This window comes from Gorilla gorilla, chromosome X (assembly GCF_029281585.2).
Source record: "Gorilla gorilla gorilla isolate KB3781 chromosome X, NHGRI_mGorGor1-v2.1_pri, whole genome shotgun sequence".
Taxonomy (NCBI): domain Eukaryota; kingdom Metazoa; phylum Chordata; class Mammalia; order Primates; family Hominidae; genus Gorilla; species Gorilla gorilla.
Window position 1 is genome coordinate 17773879 of NC_073247.2, and position 20180 is coordinate 17794058.

At 42.5% G+C, this 20180-nt stretch overlaps 1 protein-coding gene across 3 annotated transcripts in view; it reads left to right on the plus strand.

Annotated features, from left to right (window-relative positions):
* The window catches only part of STS (steroid sulfatase), a 209365-nt gene that overhangs the window by 161303 nt on the left and 27882 nt on the right, over positions 1–20180 (plus strand). For all 3 annotated transcript variants that reach the window (XM_019019520.2, XM_019019518.4, XM_055376633.2), the window contains exon 9: positions 18727–18886. In XM_019019520.2, coding sequence (XP_018875065.1) covers positions 18727–18886 — 160 coding nt within the window. The remainder of the gene's footprint in view (positions 1–18726; positions 18887–20180) is intronic.

Below are 20180 nucleotides of genomic sequence, written 5' to 3' on the forward strand. Positions count from 1 at the left end.
CAATTTGTTTAGAAATATTGATTATCTTCTGTGTATCTTGCATTGGGCCAGTAAATCTATAACATGGTGTCTGCCCTGAAGGAAGTCAAGTTGAACTGGTAGGTGGGTGGGTAGATGATGACGTGAAGCCTGGGAAGACCCAGTACAATTTGACAAGGGCGCTAACACTTGCATGCACAAGATACTAATGGCACAAGGGGAAAGAGAGCCTCACTTGGCTGAGGGGTTCCCAGGAATGTTTGCAAAGGAGACATGGCTGGAAAGGAGGTCACCAGTGGGTCTGTGCCTCTGCTTTCTTTCCCCTTCTATCTCTTTCTGCTCTTCCAACCCCTTGCTCTCTTTTGTCATGCTGGAAAGAAGGAGAAGCAGCAAATAGCTTGTTCTGCAAACTGCAAGGAGCTCAGTAAGGCCAGATTACACCATACCTGAGGCAAAGAGAAATAGTCCTCTGTAGTCTATCCCTGCAGCATAAGGCTGCAGGTAGCTTATGAAGCCTTATGCTTCTATTTACGTCTCTGTGTGCACATCTGGAGCCCTATGACCGGCTGAGCACCCATGGGCAGGAACCGTCTCCTACACCTTTTGTTACCTGGCACCTAGCACAAAAAGATGCCTGTTAGGTGCATCTGGACAACCTTCATAGGCTGCTCAGACCTCCTCCCAGCCCCTTCCTTTAGGTCTTGTTGTTACCTTGCTCAATGCAGGACACATGATCAATATGTAATGTGGGTTTGATTAATGAACCGGTGTGTTTAATCTGAACAGGATTAACCCCAGTAGGCTATCACTCTTTCAGCCCTTCTCTGTGTGCCATGTTACTTTAAAAGTAGTAAAAAGTGGAAACATGTATTCCTAATATATGAAGACTTGGTGTTACCGGGCTGAACTGGGGTCCACTCACCCAGCGCAGTAAGGCCAAACATCCACACCGAGGTTTTGCAGTGGGAGAAAGGAGGGTGTTTATTTGCAGGGTTCCAAGCAAGTAGAATGAGGCCTCTCTCACTTAAGATTCCACTTCCCCAATGGTTTGCAAGCAAAGGTTTTTAAAGCCTGGGAGGCAGAGGCTACAGGCAAAGTCATAAGTCTATACATGGAGATTATACATTGGTTTGACCTAAAAAGGCAGGACATCCCAAAGAAGGGTGCCCACAGGTTATAGGTGGCTTCAAAGATTCCCTGATTTGCGGTTGGTTTAGGAAGTGAAGCTTTGTCTGAAAATTTGGGGTCAGCAAAAACAAACATGATATCTGGCCTGTGGGCGTGGCTTCCTCCAGGCCCCTTGGGAAGAAATTTGGAACAAAGAATGTCAGTCAGAGTTCAGTCCTCAGTTCCTCTTTACCTGGAGCCTAGGTGCCAGCAGATGGCATTTTCCATTTGGAAGGGGTCCACTTTCTGAAAAACAACTATGGGACATATGTTAAAGTGTTATCTGTAGTTATTACAGGGAACCAAACATTTTATGGCTCTAACTTCCTTGTCTATTGTTTTACTCTATGATTACCTTCTTGCTTATCAGTTGCTCATTTACTTTTCAAAGTTAGCTAGGTGCCTGGAATTTTCTTTGAAGGAACTCAAGATTTTTCCTTATTTCCCTGCCTGGGGGAGTCCAGCAGGCCCCTAAGAGGGGTCCCTGCTCCATCTCATTGGTGTTTCAGTCTTATTTTCACAAGGCTATAACCTGTGCGGAGAGAGTTATTTTTATTTCATTTTGTAGATGCCAGCGTCCCTAAAGACTGTAGTTCCAGGCTGCATTCCACGCTCTAGTTCATCCATTCATTCATTCTCTCTCTTAGTGCCTGTTCAGTTCCAAAATAGCTTAGCAGCTGCCGAGGAGGAGACGTGTACATCAATCACAATTCTAGAAGTGGTTGGAGAGTAATAGTTAGTTAAGAAAGTTACATATGGAAGGCTATAGAGCCCCAGGGCAGGGAGAGGGGACCCCTGACTGACAATCCCGGGGAAGCTTCATGGGACAGAGAAGGAGCTGCATCACGTTTTGCACAGATAGTTCACCAGGGTTCAGAGACATGAGAGGTATAGATCAGAAAGGGAGCCTCAATGGTCTTGAATAATGGTTGGGAACCCCAGTTTTATCATACAACCCTGCAAGCATGTCAGGAGCTACTCCATAAATTTCTTTTTTTTTTTAAAGAAATGTATTCGATGTATTAGAAATGTTTTGCTTGCATGCTGGAGAGACCATGAATGTGTAACATGATTAATGTCTCAGCCACCGCTCTATTGCAAAGTATTATCCTTTTGTCAACTTATTTGAAATCAAGTTCACAGTGAAACATTGTTAAAATACAGTGCCCTAAAAGGAAGATGGGGTTTCCTTCTAGTTATGGGAAGTAGGCTTCTGAGTGTCAAGTGTCAAGATATCTTGTTCTCTAGAGCTGCAAACTCGAACACATACCTGTGGTTTATGCAGACACAGAGAAATCATAGGATTTAACACCCTGTTTAAAATAGCATCCTTTCTAAACAATCATGACTTCTACTGTCCATCAAAACCCTTCAAAGGACTTTGCTATTTGAACTTTTTTTTTTCCTTTTGAGAGAATCTCGCTCTGCCACCCAGGCTACAGTGCAGCGGAGCCATCTCGGTATTTGAACTTAATGATTCTACTGTATTCCCAAGTCAAATCTGTTTCCCTAGTGAAATCTATGGGCTTCATCAATGACAGAGTGGATAAAGAAAATGTGGTATGTATACACCGTGGAATACTATGAAGCCATAAAAAAGAATGAGATCATGTCTTTTATAACTTGGATGGAGCTGGAGGCTATTATCCTTCGCAAACTAATAATGCAGGAACAGAAAATCAAATACCACATGTTCTTACTTATAAGTGAGAGCTAAATGATGAGAACTTATGAACACATAAAAGGAAACAACAGAGACTGGGGTCTGTTTGAGAGGGGAGGGTGGGAGGAGGGAAAGGAGCAGGAAAGATCACTATTGGGTACTAGGCTTAATACCTGTGTGATTAAATAATGTGTACACCAAACCCCCATGACAGGAGTTTACCTATGTAACAAACCAACCTTCACGTGAATCCTCAAACCTAAAATAAGTTAAACATAAATAAATAAATAAAATAAAATATACCAGACTTCTTGTTAAAAAAAAAAATCTATGGGCTAAATTTGGTAGAATGGCTAGGATTAAATCATCCTTCCATTAAATTCAATAGGTTATTCCTTTTAATAAGAGGTACATTACATGTCTGCTGCAGTCTACATTTAAAAAACAATTATCTAATATTCCAGGGGTGAGGGAGTAATAATAGGACTGTTTCATTTCTTTAAGGAAATGACTTTGCAGTATGATTATTCTGTTTAGGTTTGGATATGGGTAAATTTTGTCTTTGTCAAAATGTTCTAGCATAAAGGGAAACTGGGAAATAAGGGTAGGGTCAAATGTATACTTTGGGTATAATTCTGGTCAAAGTTTAGAAATCTTGGCAGTAAGTCCTTTATAGAGTAGTTCCTAAAATATTTCCCTCTGAGACCCTTCTAAAATAAATTTCTTCTATTGTCCACATGCTTTGAATGATTGTGTCAACCTAATAAAACCAATTTTCTAAGGAATAATTTATCTTCCCATTTAATAATTAAGAAATCATTATCTCCATTAGGGCTTCCACTTAATTTGACTGTGTTCCATACCATGTGATTATGATTTTCATAGACAGCAAGATAAATAAGTAAACCACTGAACATCCCATAGCCTGTGACCCTTTGTAGCTGTTAAATGTAAAATTTTCCATCAGGGCTGTTGACATTTGAAAATGTTCACATTGCTTCTTTGGGACCTTAGGAGTAGAAACCATTGCTTGAAACTAATAGAGGATTTAAGATTTCTATGCAATCCTTAACTCTTTCTAGGAAATTTAGTTTATGGCTCTCAATTTATGTTCCTACACCCTGGACAGGTATTGGATCTATTTGGATCAGCCTGGTGGGTGAGTCTTGAGAAGACGCTTCATTCTGCACTTGTATCTGTGTCAAGGCAGTAGAACAGAAAGGAGTTCAAGCTGAGAGTCCTGCAAATTGCAGTTCTCTTATTGAAGGAGCAAGTGGCCCCACCCCTAGCTTCACTTGTCTAAATCAGGGTTCAAAGCCTTTGAGCCTCTCTTCGCATAAGGAGTTGCAAACAAATTCATGGAAGTGTCTTCTCAACCTTCACTGCAGCTGCTTCTCACCTGATCCACCTCTCAATGTTGAAGACCTCCAGGGCTCTGTCCTGGGCCCCCTTCCCTTTATCTTCACACTTGCCCTATCTGATGTCATCCAAATCCAGGACGTCATATGACATCCAACTGCAGGGCATCCCACATACAGAGCCGGGACCCTGCTGTGGAGGTCCACATTGCTATATCCAGCTGCCCACTTGCCACACGACCTGGAAGCTCAGTAGGCATGTCATCTCGGAAAGATGCAAGCTAGACATCAAATGCAAGCTAGCCCAAGCCCACACATGCCCAAATCTGCATGATCTTATTGAATGCTTTACCCCGTGACTGAACCTCAGTGCTACAATATTTGCTGGTTGATGGGCTTGTTTTATTTTCCCTTTCTTTAACCCCTATGTATCCCATATTTTGGAAGCACATCCTATTCACTTTATTTTCTAAGTTTATCTGACATTGGTCATCTTTTGTCAGCTGTATCAATTTTCCATCTTGTCCAGGCCACTGTGGTCTGCTCTTTGGACTTCTCCAGTGTGCTTCTTGGTGGTCTCCCTAATTCTTTGTTCTCACACTCCGTTCTCCACCCAGACACTGGAGTGAGCTTTCATAAACATAATATCAATGTACTCTATTGAATTTCTGAGGACTGACATAACTGTTAGCACCACAAACTGGGTGACTTAAAAACAGCAGAAAGTTGTTTTCTCTCAGTTCTGGGGGCCAGGAGTCTGAAAGCAAGCTGCTGGAAGTGGTGGGATCCCTACGGAACCTCTAGGGGAGAATCCTTTGTTGTTCTGCCATTAATTCTTAACCTTCCTTGACTTGTAGATGTATCACTCCAATCTCTGCCTCCACCTTCACATGGCTTTTTTCCTTTCTTCAAACACTCTAATATCAACCAGCCATGGTGGCTCACACCTGTAATCCCAGCACTTTGGGAGGCTGAGATGGGAGGATCACTTGAGCTCATGAGTCGGAGACCAGCCTGGGCAACATAGTGAGACCTTGTCTCTACAAAAAACATGTAAAAATTAGCTGGCTGTTGTGTTGCACACCTGTAGTCCAAGCTACTGAGGAGGCTAGGGTGGGAGGATCACTTAAGCCCAGGAGTTTGAATCTGCAGTGAGCTATGATTGCACCACTGCACTCCAGGCTGGTCAACAGAGTGAGACTACTGTCTCTACAAAAAAACAATTTAAAAAACAAAATTAACCAGGGGTGGTGGTACATATCTGGAGTCCTAGCTACTCAGGAGGCTGAGGTAAGAGGATCGCTTGAGCCCAGGAAGTCGAGGCTGCAGTGAGCTATGATTGCACCACTACACTCCAGCCTGGAAAACAGAGCAAGACCCTGTCTCAAACAAACAAACAAACAAACAAAACAAAAAACCACTCCAATATCTTCTCATCCACTGAAAATACAATGTGAAGTCTGCACCCCAGATGTACAGTTTTCTCCTCCTCTCTTCCTGGCTTTTCCTGGGTCCCCCAACCCCTTCATCTTGTTCCCACCTTAGAGTCTTTGTGTTGGAAACTCATCCTTTCATCTCATCTTTGGATGGATTTTATCTTTCACTCATCTGTTGCCTTTGTAAGGTCTCCCTGGACCACCAAATCAAAAGTCCTTGTCTCCTCCCACCACTTCATTCTAATTGCTCGCATCTCTGATATCTTACCTGTTTATTATTTTATTTGCTCATAGTCCTTCTCCCATGGAAGCTGGAATCTGGGCTGCCTCATTTACCACTATGTCCTAGTGCCTTGAGTAACCATGGAGTAGGCATTCAATAAGAACTTACTGAATGAGTAGGGATATGGTTTGGCTGTGTCCCCATCAAAATCTCATCTTGAATTGTAGCTCCCATAATCCCCACATGTCATGGGAGGCACCTGGTCAGAGGTAATTGAATCATGGGGGCGGGTCTTTCCTGTGCTGTTCTCGTGATAATGAATAAGTCTCATGAGATCTGATGGTTTTATAAAGGGCAGTTCCCCTTCACACGCTCTCTTGCCTGATGCCATGTAAGACATGCCTTTGCTTCTCCCTCACCTCCCGCCATGATTGTGAGGCCCCCTAGCCATGTGGAACTGTGAGTCCATTAAAACTTGTTCTTTATAAATTACCTAGTCTCAGATATTTCTTCATAGAAGTATGAAAATAGACTAATACAAATAGTGAACACTTCTCAGATTTCTCTTCGTTCTGTCTCCTTCTCTCCCTATTTCTTCCCTTTCTCCTAAAATATCCCTTAGATGGGACCAGAATAACTTCCTTAAGATTTTCTTTTAGTTGAGTTTAGAGTTGTTTGCCTTTTCCTCATACTACAAGATTTCCTTATTCTCAGAACAGAACAGTTAAACTCATATGTCTGGCTTCATTTCCATCCCTCTCCCAAGTCAAGGTCACCCTGAAGGAGGCTCTTCCTCCCTCCCTTTTTCTCTGCCTACAGGCAAGTAATAAATGTCAATGGAATGGATAAATTAACTCTATAGATGGCTTCTGCAGAAGTGTGGGGGTGGGGGATCATATTTTCCAGAGTGTTCAAGAATATAGACTTTTTTTTTCATGCGCAGAGAAATGCTTTTAAAATTCCCTGATGGCTGCATGGAAGGCACTGCTCTTCAGGCATTTTTTCCTTACCTTAAGGCCAAATTCCAAACACGTGGCTTGAGTCCATGTCACTTATGAGTTGCTTCTTACAGTCACTGATTTTGACATCTCTTTCTGTCATTCAATAACACAGCTTTCTGAGAGCAATTGATACTTTTATTGTGAGAGAAAAATAGTAGCAACTGACTCTGGTAGATTATTACAAGGTAGTTATGTTCAAATGATGTTGGCAAACATTGTCATTGGCTTCCCAAGAGTAGGCAAAGCTGCCCCTTCATGCTAGTGTCAGTATTTAGTCCTCCAGTGGGTATCCACAGCCTTTTAACCTTTGAAAGAAGATCACGTCAGTCTCATTTATGTGTTCATGCATTTGGTTGAATTTTACTGACATGCATTTATATATTGATTCTATAGAACATGCCAGGCACAGGGCTAGCTGATAGGGTATAAAGGCAAAGAATAAAGGGTCTCCGACTGCTACTAATTTACATTCTACTAGAAGCTAGTAGCTTAAATTCTACTAAAAGACAGAATGCCTCTAAATTCTACTAGTTTTTAGGATAGATATATAAGAGACCACTTCAGTGTAATGTACTGGTAAGGGAACTGTTAAAGAATGGTAAAGGCAGTTAGCCCAACTTGGGAATTCAGAGAACCTTCCAGGAGGAGCTGACATTTTGCAGGTTGACGTTTGGCATTGTTGACTAGGAGAGGACAGGTGGGAAGTACACAGTAGGCAGGTGTGAAATACTTATGGGGAGCGAAAAAGCAGCTCAGTATTTCTAGGGATGAAAATGTAGCTGGGCGCAGTGGCTCATACCTGTAATTTCATCACTTTGGGAGGCCAAGGCAGAAGGAGAGCTTGAGCCCAGGAGTTCGAGACCAGTCTGGGCAGCATAGTTAGACCCCCATCTCTAAAAAACAGATTTAAAAATTAGTCAGATGTGATGGCATGTGCTTGTAGTCCAGCTACTCCAGAGGCTTGAGATGGGAGGATCAGTGGAGGCTGGGAGGTGGAGGCTGCAGTGAGACTTGATTGCACCACTGCACTCCAGCCTGCTTAACAAAGTGAGATCCTGCCTCAAAAAAAAAGTGTGAGCAAGGACTGACAGTGTCAGGTGATGGAGACTTGGTATCATGTTCAGGCATTGAGCTCTGCCTTGTGGGTTATCTGAGCTGGGAGTAGGGACCAGACAGATGGGTTAACATTAGTGAACACCCTGAAAATGGAAGGGCCATTTGGAATGATTGGGACTGTCCACTTTAGCAGAAAATGCAATTGCTGGATCACCACCGTCTCAGGCATTGCCGTAGGCAGAGTGATTTGATTGCATTGGCTTCAGTTGACAAAATGTATGACCTTAATACTACACAGTTAAATGTGGCAGAGCTTGCACCTGTTGTTGAAAAAGTCACATGGACAGGCAGGAGATTGTGATCCCGTAATGGGAGGCTTGAATTTCTCACTTTTGAGATGGGCAAGATTGAAGTTGTGTGGTCGAGCGTGCTCTGCAGGAGAGAAAGGTTGGGATTCTGGGACAGCAAAGAGATGGGAAAGTGAGAAGGATGTGGCCACGGTGGGTAACTGGGCTCTGTGAGGGCAGGGAGTGGGCATAGCTCATGCTTATGGGCTCATTTTCTTTGATGACATGCAGGGAGAGTTTCTCTTTTGATAGTCAAAGGTCAAGCTGTTTGGTATATGACTGGTGGAGAAAATTTTAGGAATGCAATGTATTAGGGAAATGAAACATTTAGCAAAATAGAGACCAGAAGAGGTTAGACATAGGAATTTGTAATCACATTCACCTCTAGGCTTCTGTTTTTTTCCCACAGCAATACGCTTCATTGATTAATTCATTATTTCATTTATTTCACAAAATATATTGAGTACCATCTATTTGGAAGGGATTTCACTATTACTTTAGTTGATTTAACAGTGCATTAGACAATTTGTTCTCAAATACTGTTGATCCTGTTGGAATGAGACATGCATAGAATTGGTTGTCATATGTCCCATAAACTTGAACTTGAAAAATACTGTGGAAATTGAAAGTAGAAAAATAATATGTGATCATAGAAGGCTTAATGAAATTGGAGAGGCTTGTTATCTAGGCTTTTAAGGAGCTTTGTAAATGATTTGGGTGTGGGGGCTGTATTAGTCAGGGTTCTCTGGAGGAACAGGACTAGTAGGATAGATGTCTATATGAAAGGGAGTTTATTAGGAGAATTGACTCACACAATCACAAGGTGAAGTCCCACAGTGGGCTGTCTGCAAGCTGAGGAGCCAGAAAGCCAGTCCGAGTTCCAAAACCTCAAAAGTAGGGAAGCTGATAATAGTGCAGCCTTCAGTCTGTGGTCGAAGGTCCGAGAGCCCCTGGCAAATCACTGGTGTAAGCCCAGGAATCCAAAACCTGAAGAACTTGGAGTCTGATATTCAAGGACAGGAAGCATCCAGCATGGGAGAAAGATGTAGGCTGGAAGACTCAGCCAGTCTAGTCCTTCCACGTTCTTCTGCCTGCTTTATCCTAGCCACATGGGCAGCTGATGAGATGGTGCCCACCCAGATTGAGGGTGGGTCTGCCTCTCCCAGCCCACTGACTCAAATGTTAATCTCTTTTGGCAACACCTTCACAGACACAGCCAGGAACAATACTTTACATCCTTCAATCCAATCAAGTTAACACTCAATATTAACCATCCCAGGGTCAAATCCTAGCAGAGCAACCATCAAGAGGGAGCAGCAGAACTTTCCGGAGAGCAGAGGATGAGCTGTTGACCAGGACATTTTCGTGGGACTCAGCTCAACCAAGGTGTGATGTTGGAAAGGTGGACCCCAGTCAGAATATGGTTAGCTTCGCATTCCAGAGTAAGATGTGTTTTTTAGTTTTTCATTCTTGCAGACAATATTAAGTAGGAGTTCAATTAAGTGACAAGAAAAATGTTAGTAGACGTTGCTGTGACACTTCCCCCCGATGCTGAAGGATTTAATATTATGGAGTAAGGTCCAAGTTGGTGTGCTCACCCCACCCCAAAAAATCAAAATTTAGTAAATTAGAACAGGACTGGCCTAGCTGTAGCGTGTGGGCCTAATGCAAACCAGCCCTTGATTTTCTAAATAAAGTTTTATTGAAACCCAGCTGTGCTTATTTGTGGATGTCTCATTCCTGGCTGCTTCTTAATTACAACAGCAGAGTTGAGTAGTTGAGAAAGCCACCCAAAGAGCCTGAAATATTTACTACCTGGCTCTTTAGAGAAAAAGTTTGCCAACCCTTGACTTAGATTCCTTAGCAGTTGGATGTATTGCTTGAGGAGTCATTCTTAATCATTTGACCTGTGTCAATTAATTTTAAGGATATTCTTCAATTCTTGACATGTTATTTAGGAACTGATATCACCAGGTTCCTTATTTTTGCCTTCATAATAGATGGGTAATACATTGGTGGAACCTGAAAAATGTTGTTATATTTCCCATCTGCAATTCATGGGTTATTTAGTCTTTGGCATGAATAAATCAAGGAGAGTGTAAAATGTAGCATCTTGGGTGAGAAAACATTTCGCGTGAATTATCATCACACACTTCAACGGGGTTTGCCTCAATTCAGAGAATTAGTGTTATCTCAGATGGGAAGATTTGAGGAGAAAAATGAAAAACAGAATATTTCATAAAACTCTGCCCAGATCAAGCATAAGAATGACTAGCATATGCTCTTGCCATTAAAAGTGATTTGACCTGCTGTGTGGTAGCATTCAGAAGGACAAAAATAGAAGCCTGGTTTGCAAACAGCTGTTTCTAACAAGAGTCTTTGAGTAAATTGTAGAAGAATCCTCGCTACGCTTGCCTAGAGAGATTGAGTAACTCAGCCATCATCCTTCTGTGATGAGAACATCATCACAACATGCCATCAAGATGTTAAAAGTGTGAATTGGACAATTACTCTACAAAAAGTTAAACTTAGACCATGGCTTTTTCTCTGCTCATAAATTTTCAGAAAAAAATAGTTCATACTCCTTCACCTGTTTTTTTTTCTTTCCCCCATATCCCATTCTCCAACTTTCCTAAGTTTATTTCTCCTTCAAAACCCAAGTCAAAATCTATTGGCACAGGGCAGGTTTGCCCAGGTAAAAGACATTTCTTTTTATTTTTGTTGGTGTTTAATCAGAATTATCTGTGGGCATATCTTTTTGTTTGTTTGTTTGTTTGTTTGTTTGAGGCAGGGTTTCACTTTGTCACCCAGGCTAGGGTGCAGTGGCATGATCACAGCTCACTATGGCCTCAACCTCCCAGGCTTACTCAATCCTCCTGCCTCAGCCTCCCATGTAGCTGGGACTAGAGGCATGCACCACCATGCCTGGCTTTTTTATTTCTTACTTTTTGTAGACTGGGTCTCACTGTGTTGCCCAGCCTGGTCTCAAACCCCGACCTCAAGTGATCCTCCTACCTCAGTCTCCCAAAGTGTTGGGATTACAGGTGTGAGCCGCTGTGCCTGGCCTGTGGATATATCTGAGCTGTCTTTTGAGACCTTTAATTTCTGTAGGGCAAGGTCCCTGTTCACTGTGTTCTCTCTGGGATTCTGTTGGCATACAATCAGAGTTTTCAGTGGGTATTATCTGAGCTATCTTTTGAGGCTGTGAGTTTCTGTAGGGCGTAATCTCCATTGTATATCTTTGTGTCCCATTTGGGGATGTGAAAATAAGTAAAGCCTAGCATTTGGCAGGACAGGTGCTAGAACTATACCTAATACCATCAATTACTGGCTGTGTAACCTTTGCCAAAGTTTTCTTGGCTGTGAAATGGGTTACTTGCCTTGCAGAGTCATGGTGAGAATCAAGAGTTAATAAAGTCACGAGTTTGAATGGTTTGGGGAACATGTGAAACTCCATCATTAGTCCTGATCATAGCAAGTCATTGCTTATTAAATGTCTGCTGAATGAATGAAGCATCCCGTGTCCACCCTCTGAGTTCCTCTAAACTCTGCTCGATGATAATGTGAATGGTGCCTGGGAGAGCAGATTTCGGTGCTTTTTCAGCCTGACAGACACATTTGGCGCATCTCGCTTTCCACACAATATCGCAGGAGGAAGGAGACTCAAAGCTACACCATCTGACAAGCAAGGGCACTTGCTCATCAACACATGCCTGCAAATGTGTGATCATGCTTCCTCCAACATGTTTTTCCATAGGCAGTGTGTGCTCGGATGTGTTTATCATCTGTTAAAAAAATTTTAAAACATTTTTTTGCCATGACTGTTGTAAAAACTCTCCCTTTATAGCTTTAGAAAATTGCACAAGATTATGTTTATGGATACATTTCTTTAGGACCTGAATATAGACTCAGAACTATTAATACAAGATGGGAATCTCGTGATGTTCCACATAGTGGGTTCAGAGCTTCCAACAGAGCGTTTCTCGGATGTGACAATTTGTTAACACTAGCTGCAGATGAATCCATGCCTGGTGCTACCATTCAGGTGGTCAGTAGGTGGCTAGATCTAGGGGCTACAGGCACAGCTGCCCCCATAGTCCAGTGCCTGCAATAGAGGTGCTCTGTGCATCTTACCTGAGCAGGGGTAAGCTACTTCTTTGCACCCAAGCAGAAGTATTGCCACCAGGTGGCCATTTGTGGCTTGGAGCTCCTTTGGGAATCTGGAATCTCTGGCAGGCTGTGATATTTCCAGGGCCTCTGCAGGAGATTTGTTTTATTTTGCTTTGTTTTCAAAGTGGTTATACATCAAGCCATGTTCTCATAAGATGTCTCTTCCGTCACCTGGAGTTCTGGGATATTAGCAAATTCCTCAGAGGGGAATAGATCACTGGCACTTGGGTTGTAAAATACACAGACATTGGATGTGCCTGTGGATTTTTGTGAAACTATGTGCTTTGTTTTCTGTTTTTTAAGACATGACGTCTCTCTCTGTCACCCAGGCTGGAGTGCAAGGACACAATCATAGCTCACTGCAGCCTCAAACTCCCAGTTTCAAGCAGTCCTCCCCCCTGAGTAGCTGGGACTACAGGTGTGTGCCACCACACCTGGCTATTTTTTTTAATTATTATTAATATTTTTTTGTAGAGATGGCATCTTACCATGGTGCCAAGACTGGTCTTGAACTCCTGGTCTCAAGCATCTCACCTGCCTAGGCCTCTCAAAGTGCTGGAATTACAGACATGAGCCACTGCACCCAGCCACTATCTGCTGTTTAAGGGCCATGTTTTTCAGCCACTCTCTCACGTGGCTCTACAGCCAGGTGCATCTCTTGGCTTCCCCTGGTGAGCCCCTAGTAAACCATCCTCAGACATTGCCTTTCACCTTAAAGATGATGTACAGATCAACTCCTGGGAGGGTACGAAATTCGCTCGGTGCCTCAGTCCTTAATTCTACTGTTCACATGTATCTTTCTGAGTTTCTACATAGGGTGTAGAAACTAAATGTGGTTTACAAATATGGTGTGATCCTCTTCTCTCAGGACATAGACAACTTGGCACCAGTGCTCTTGCTGCAAAGATAAAGTGATATTGGAGAACTGTTTAAATTCACAGGCTTTGGAGTCAGTCAGACAAACCTGGATTTCTATCTGTAACTCTACCGCTTACTAAATAAGTGACAGTCAGCACATAACTGAAGTTCTCTCAGCCTCAGATTGTGCAACTATTTTATATATATATATATTTTATATATATTTATATATATTTTACATATGTATTATTTTATGTATTTTTATTATATATTTATATATTTTTTATTATATATATTTTATTTTATATATATATAAAATATTAAAATGTTATGAACAAGTTTAGATTGATGGAGAATTACAAAGGTAGTACAGAGGTATATTTTTCACCCAGCTATCTGCAATCTTACCATCCTACACAACTATGGTGTATTTGTCAAAATTAACCTTCACATGTTACCAGCTTTCCCATTAATGCCCTTTCTCTGTTTCAGAATCAATACACAATGCCATGTTGCATCTAGAAGATTAACTTTTAGAGGGTGCTTTTTCCTGATTTAATAGTTTGGTTTTTGTTCCCGTTTATTTATGCTGTTTTATTTAAAACAAGGGGGCAATATGTATGTATATCTAAACCATTAATGAAATCAGCCCTTTTTTGTTCTATAGCAATCACTTATTTTGTTGTTAAATTTAAAGTGAAGATGGTGTGAGTTTGATCGAGTAGCAGGATAAGCAGGTGAAAATTTTATGAGTTTGATGGAACAGAAGGAAAACTAGACTGTAATTCACACGTTGAGATTCCTCCCAAAGATCTGCTTTCAACTGCTTGAATGAACTATGGCAAAGTAGTTAAACTTCCCATTTGTTGGCTGTGATCTCTGTGAAGCAGGAATCACAGTATCTGTCAGAGAATTACCTTCAAGTGATGTTGAAAGGATAAAATAAGGGGAAGAGTTTTAACTTTCTTAGGAGGCCATCACAGAAACTACAAAGTATGATGTGAACTTCCATAGGAATCTCCCCTGAGTGACTGTGCATATAGAATGTCTGAATGTCTGCAAAGGTCAGAGCCTGCTGAGGAGACTACAGTCTTCAGCTGTAAGAAATGAGCTTTTAACTATTCACAATAGCAAAGACATGGAGTCAACCAAAATACCCATCAACAGTGGACTAGATAAAGAAAATGTGGTACATACACACCATGGAATACTATGCAGCCATAAAAAAGAATGAGATCCTGTCCTTTGCAGCAACATAGATGGAGCTGGAGGCCACTATCCTAAAAGAATTAATGCACGAACCTAAAACCAAATTCTGCATGTTCTCACTTATAAGTGGGAGCTAAACATTGAGTACACATGGACACAATGAAGGGAACAACAGACTCTGGGGCCTACTTGAGAGTGGAGGGTGGGAGGAGGGAGAGGATTGAAAAACTAAATATCAGGTACTATGCTGATTACCTGTGTGATGAGATAATCTGCACACCAAACTCCCAAGCCATGCAGATTACCTATATAACAAACCTGCACATGTACCCCTGAACCTAAAATAAATAAAATAAATACATAAACAAATACATACATAGATAAATAATGTAACATCTGAAAAACACACTAGAGCAGAGTGCAATAAAAGGAGGCATTCCTGTAAAGGTTAGAAAAAAAAAAAGAGAGAGATGAGCTTTTAACAATGGAAATTTGCTTCAGGACCCCTGAAACCTCTGTTTCTAGTAATTTACTTCCTAAATATAAGTGGCATTTATTTCCAGTTGACTCACACATGATAATCCTGCAAGGAATGAGCATTTTTTCATTGGCTTCATTCTCACTTAACTGTCTATTTAATGCTTCACACCAATTGTTTAAAACAGCCTCTTTTTTGAGTAGCTGAACTTCAACTCCACTCCCTTTGTCCCCACCCTAAATTCCTGACGGCTACTTCAGTGCCCCTTAGCCCTATGCTGTCTTTGTCATGAAGGGTGAGGAAGCAGTGTTTATTTCCCCAGCGATGGGTCACCTGCCCAGCTGGAGTGACCTCAGCCCTGGCCTGTCTGAGCCCTATGCTGGAGCACTTGGTCTCCATCCCTCAACGGGAGGTGTTGGTCATATAGGGGCCACAGGAAAACTGCCCCTTTGCCCTCTGAAGGTTTGCTAAAAATCAGCTGACAAAGGCAACTGAGAAAAGGCACACAAATTTATTCATGTGCGTGGAGCCTTACAAAATAGATCTCAAAGAAATGGCTGGATGGTTGATGCTTTTACACCATCTTGAGGTTACAGAAAGAATGGGGCCTTGCCTCCTGGCAACACAGGTTAGGAGAGGGGAGAAGAGAACGCCTGGCTAGCAGAGGTGGTCTTGTTATGCAGATGAGACCTCCTATGTAGCAGTCCACAGAGAGAAGAGATGGTGAATGTTTCTTGCAGACCTTTAAAGGTATGTGTCTCTCAGTTCATCTTTCCTGGATCAGACAACGGAGGCCTTCAGAGAAAGCCTGGCTGCCTCAATGCAGATTCTCTCTCTCTCTCTCTCTCTCTTTTTCTTTTCTGAGACAGATTCTCACTCTGTTACACAGGCTGGAGTGCACTGGTGAGATCTTGGCTCACTGCAACCTCCATCTCCCGGGTTCAAGCAATTCTCGTGCCTCATCCTCCCAAGTAGCTGGGATTACAGGCGTGCGCCACCATGCCTGGCTAATTTTTGTATTTTTAGTAGAGACATGATTTCACCATGTTGGCCAGGTTGGTCTTCAACCGCTGACCTCAGGTGATCCACCCGTCTTGGCCTCCTAAAGTGCTGGGATTACAGGTGTGAGCCACTACGCCCAGCCAGATTTTCTCTATAGATTCAAACCTCCCGTACAAAAGACAGTTTTGCAGGGCTGCTTCTGTTTGCAGACCCTCTGAACATCCATCTCAAAATACGTCAAAGAAGAGTATTTTGGGGTGAAATATTTTGGTTCCTTCAATGACCATCTTCTGAGATTATCTGCTGACATTCTGATCCACTCTGAACTCACCCTTCCTGCCTCTGCCGGTACCCTTTCAATGCTGTATTTGTTTGTATTCTAATTGCTTCATAGGCACCAAGCCTGTTTCCTCAACTCTCCTGGTTAAGAGCCATCCTGGTAATAAAATAATGCCAACGAAGATAATAGCCATTTTTTGTGCCTCTCTTGCAGGCACTGAGCTTGGCAGTTGGGATAGTCATTCCATGTAATAATCACATGGAAACATTGTGGGAATATGAGATACAGAAAGCTGAAGCTGTTTTCTCAAGTGCAAAGGGCTGGTGTATCTGTTTCCTATGTCCGTTGTAATCATTGACCACAAATTTAGTGGCTCAAAACAACGTTTTTTTTTTTTAATTTTTAGATTCAGTGGGTACGTGTGCTGGTGTGTTACATGGGTATATTGCGTTATGCTGAGGTTTGGGGTTCTAATGATCCTGTCATCCAAGTAGTGAACATAGTACCTGATAGTTTTTCACTCCTTGACCTCCTCCCTCTTTCCCCTCTAGTAGTTCCCAGTGTCTACTGTTGCCATCTTTATGTTTATGAGTACCGAATGTTTAGCTCCCACTTGTAAGTAAGAACATGCAGTGTTTGATTTTCTGTTCCTGCATTAATTCACTTAGGATAATGGCCTCTAGCTATACCATGTTGCTACAAAGGACAATATTTTGTTCTTTTTTATGGCTGTGTAGTATTCCATGATGCATATGTGCCACATTTTCTTTATCCAATCCCTGTCGATGGGCACCTGGATTAATTTCATGTCTGCTATTGTGAATAGTGCAGCAATGAACATACAGGTAAAGGTATCTTTTTGGTAGAATAATTTATTTTCCTTTGGGAATAACCATGAATTAAATGGGTCCTCAAGGTGTTGGCAGGGCTATGTTTCTTGCTGAAGGCTCTAGGGGAGAATCTTATTCCTTGCCTTATCCAACTTCTAGAGCCTGCCTGCATTCCTGGGCTTGGGGTGCCCTTCTCTGCCTTTAAAGTCAGCAGCATAGCATCTTCCAGCCTCTCTCTGTGATTACACCCCTCCACTTCTCTGACTCCCTCTTTCCCTTGAAAGAACCCTGTCTACAAAAAGAGTCAGACTCTGTAAAACGTTTGAAGAGATTCATTCTGAGCCAAGTTGACACAGCCCCGGGAGATCCTAAGAATATGTACCCAAGTTGCTCTGGCTACAGCTTGATTTATACATTTTAGGGAGACATGCGGCATTAGTCAATACATGTAAGATGTACATTGTTCAGTCTGGAAAGGTAGCATGAGTCAAAGTCGGGGGGTAGGGGGGTGAGGAGGCTTCAGGTCATAGGTGGACTCAAAGAATTTCTGATTAGCAGTTGGTTGAAAGAGTTGATTTAAAGACCTGCAGTCGATAGAAGGGAGTGTCTGGGTTAAAATAAGGGGGTTGTGGAGGCCAAGGTTCTTATGATGCAGATGAAGCCTCCATGTAGCAGGCTTCAGAGAGAATAGATTGTACGTGCTTCTTATCAGACTTTAAAAGATACCAGACTCTTGGTCAGTTCTCTCCCAGATCAGGGAAAAGACCCCAAAAGAGAAGGAGATTGTCTACAGAATGTAGATTTTCTGCACAAGAGACAGCTTTGTGGGGCTATTTTGAAATATGTCAAATAAATATATTTTGGGGTAAACTACTTCAATTTCTATCAGGGCCTGCTATCTGTCGTGTTGGTATCTTATTGCTACAAACAGTCTGTTTTGTCAGTCTTAAGGTCTGTGTTTTAATGCTAATGCTGGTCAGTTGTACCTGAATTCCAAAAGAAGGAAGGTAAAATGAGGCATGTCCAATCCCCTATTTCCATCATGGACTGAACTAGTGTTTCAGGTTAAACCTTTAGAATGCCCTTTGCTGAGAGGAGGTGTCTATTCTGTTAGTCGAGGGGCTTAGAATTTTATTTTTGGTTTACAACCCTATGATTATATTAGATCCACTCAGACAATGCAGGGTAATCTCCTCATCTCAAAATCCTTAGTCACATGTTTAAAGTCCCTTTTGCCATATAAGGCAAAATACCCATTTCCCCAGGCTCCAGGCTCCAGGAATTTGGATGCGGACACTTGGGGGCACCATTATTTTGCCTGCCACAGCTGGTGTAAAGTAGAAATGGAACTTGAATTCCCTGACTCCAGAGTCATTGATTTGAATCTTCGGTGACTCAAATGTTTGTTGCGTTGAGTCCCTCTGATTACAAAGTTTTTGTTCAAGATGCCATACAGTGCTGACCATGTCACACATGGTGGTGACTGTATCATATATATTCCTTTTTTCAATACAACATATACTATATTGCTCATGGAATACTCATGGATGGAATCTATGTAATTAGAGCAGTTGGTTCTTCTACACTGAGCACGAAAGAGTCCATTGAAGTGAGCATTGAAAGGATTGAAATCTCCCTGTTGCCTCTTACCTCTTTTTTGATCTTTTAGGAGGAAAAGCAAACAACTGGGAAGGAGGTATCCGGGTTCCAGGCATCCTTCGTTGGCCCAGGGTGATACAGGCTGGCCAGAAGATTGATGAGCCCACTAGCAACATGGACATATTTCCTACAGTAGCCAAGCTGGCTGGAGCTCCCTTGCCTGAGGACAGGTACTCTGATGCCAGGGTGGTTGGTATTGTTGAGCTCTGATTTCACAGCCCAGTATGCTCTGGTTTGCCTGCATAATGGTGTGGGGACCAAGGCCTTTGGCCCCCTGGAGTTTTCCTGAAAATCACAGGTTTGAGGCAGGTCAATTAATAGGATAAAAGGCATATACATTTACTTAATGTGTACACAGCAGGCTTCCAAAGGAAGACCCAAAGATACAGGGGAAATTGTTCATTTTTTTGCTGTGGTTCAGCAAAGTATGGGCAGTGTGTAGAAGTAGGATTGCAGGGAAAGGTCTGACCTCATGCTAACGGACTGAGTGGGGAAACCCAGCCAGGCCTGTCTATCTAGATGCTTCTTGGCCTCTCTGAGCAGTTTTCCTTCCTTCTGGGCATGGGGCAGGGCCCTCTCTGGAACGGGGGTCTTATGACCTACAGTCAAACAAAGTAGGTCAGAGGATTTATCTATGAGCAGTTTTTACACAGAAAGGCAGGGGGAAAGTTGGAGTCATATTTTTAGGTTTGATGCTGGCTTTGGGGATCAGGGGTTTTGGTTCTTATGACCTGCATTGGGGAAGAGGGATTCTAGTTTCTCTGGCGCCTTGGGGTAGAGTGGGACTGAGAGACAGGAGGGCAGGAGAAAGTCAGAGGAAAACTTCTGCACTGAGGCCGCTGCTGAGGCCCTCGGTTTGGAGTGTCACGATGCCTCCAGCTGGACTTGTTATCTCTGTCCAGTCTGGGGCCTTACTGGTGGGTTTGCCAATGTAAAAACCCCTCTGCCAATCTCTTTATCCAGAGGGAAATAAACTCAGAGGCACTGAAGGTTTTTAGTGACCAGGAATGTGGACGGGTGGTGTTTAATTCAGCCTTGGTCTTTCGGCATTGTGCTGACGCTGTTCTCGTCTGTTCACCCCACCATAGCTTGCCATTGTGCAGCTTGGCCACAACCTCTTTGACCTCCAACTTTGGGATCCCACACCTTTTCCTTTGTCCACACTCAGCAGCCCTTTGCTGTAACAGTGAGAAATGCAGCCGGTTCCCCAGCTAAGGCCCCATTTCCCAGCACGTCTTCACTGAGAAGTTCTAAATGAAATGTCTTTCTCTTAAATTTAAATACGACTTCATATGACATTGCCAGTGGTTTCTTCCTAAGTGTTATTACCAATCTGAAGAGTTTTAAGTGAAGCACACTGATTAATTGTTTTCATTAGTTTGGTGACAGACCAGGCGAATGTCACGCAGGCAGCTGCAAATCTTGTTTAAATTCAGCTGTAATGAGAAGGAAGAGGAAAGGGGA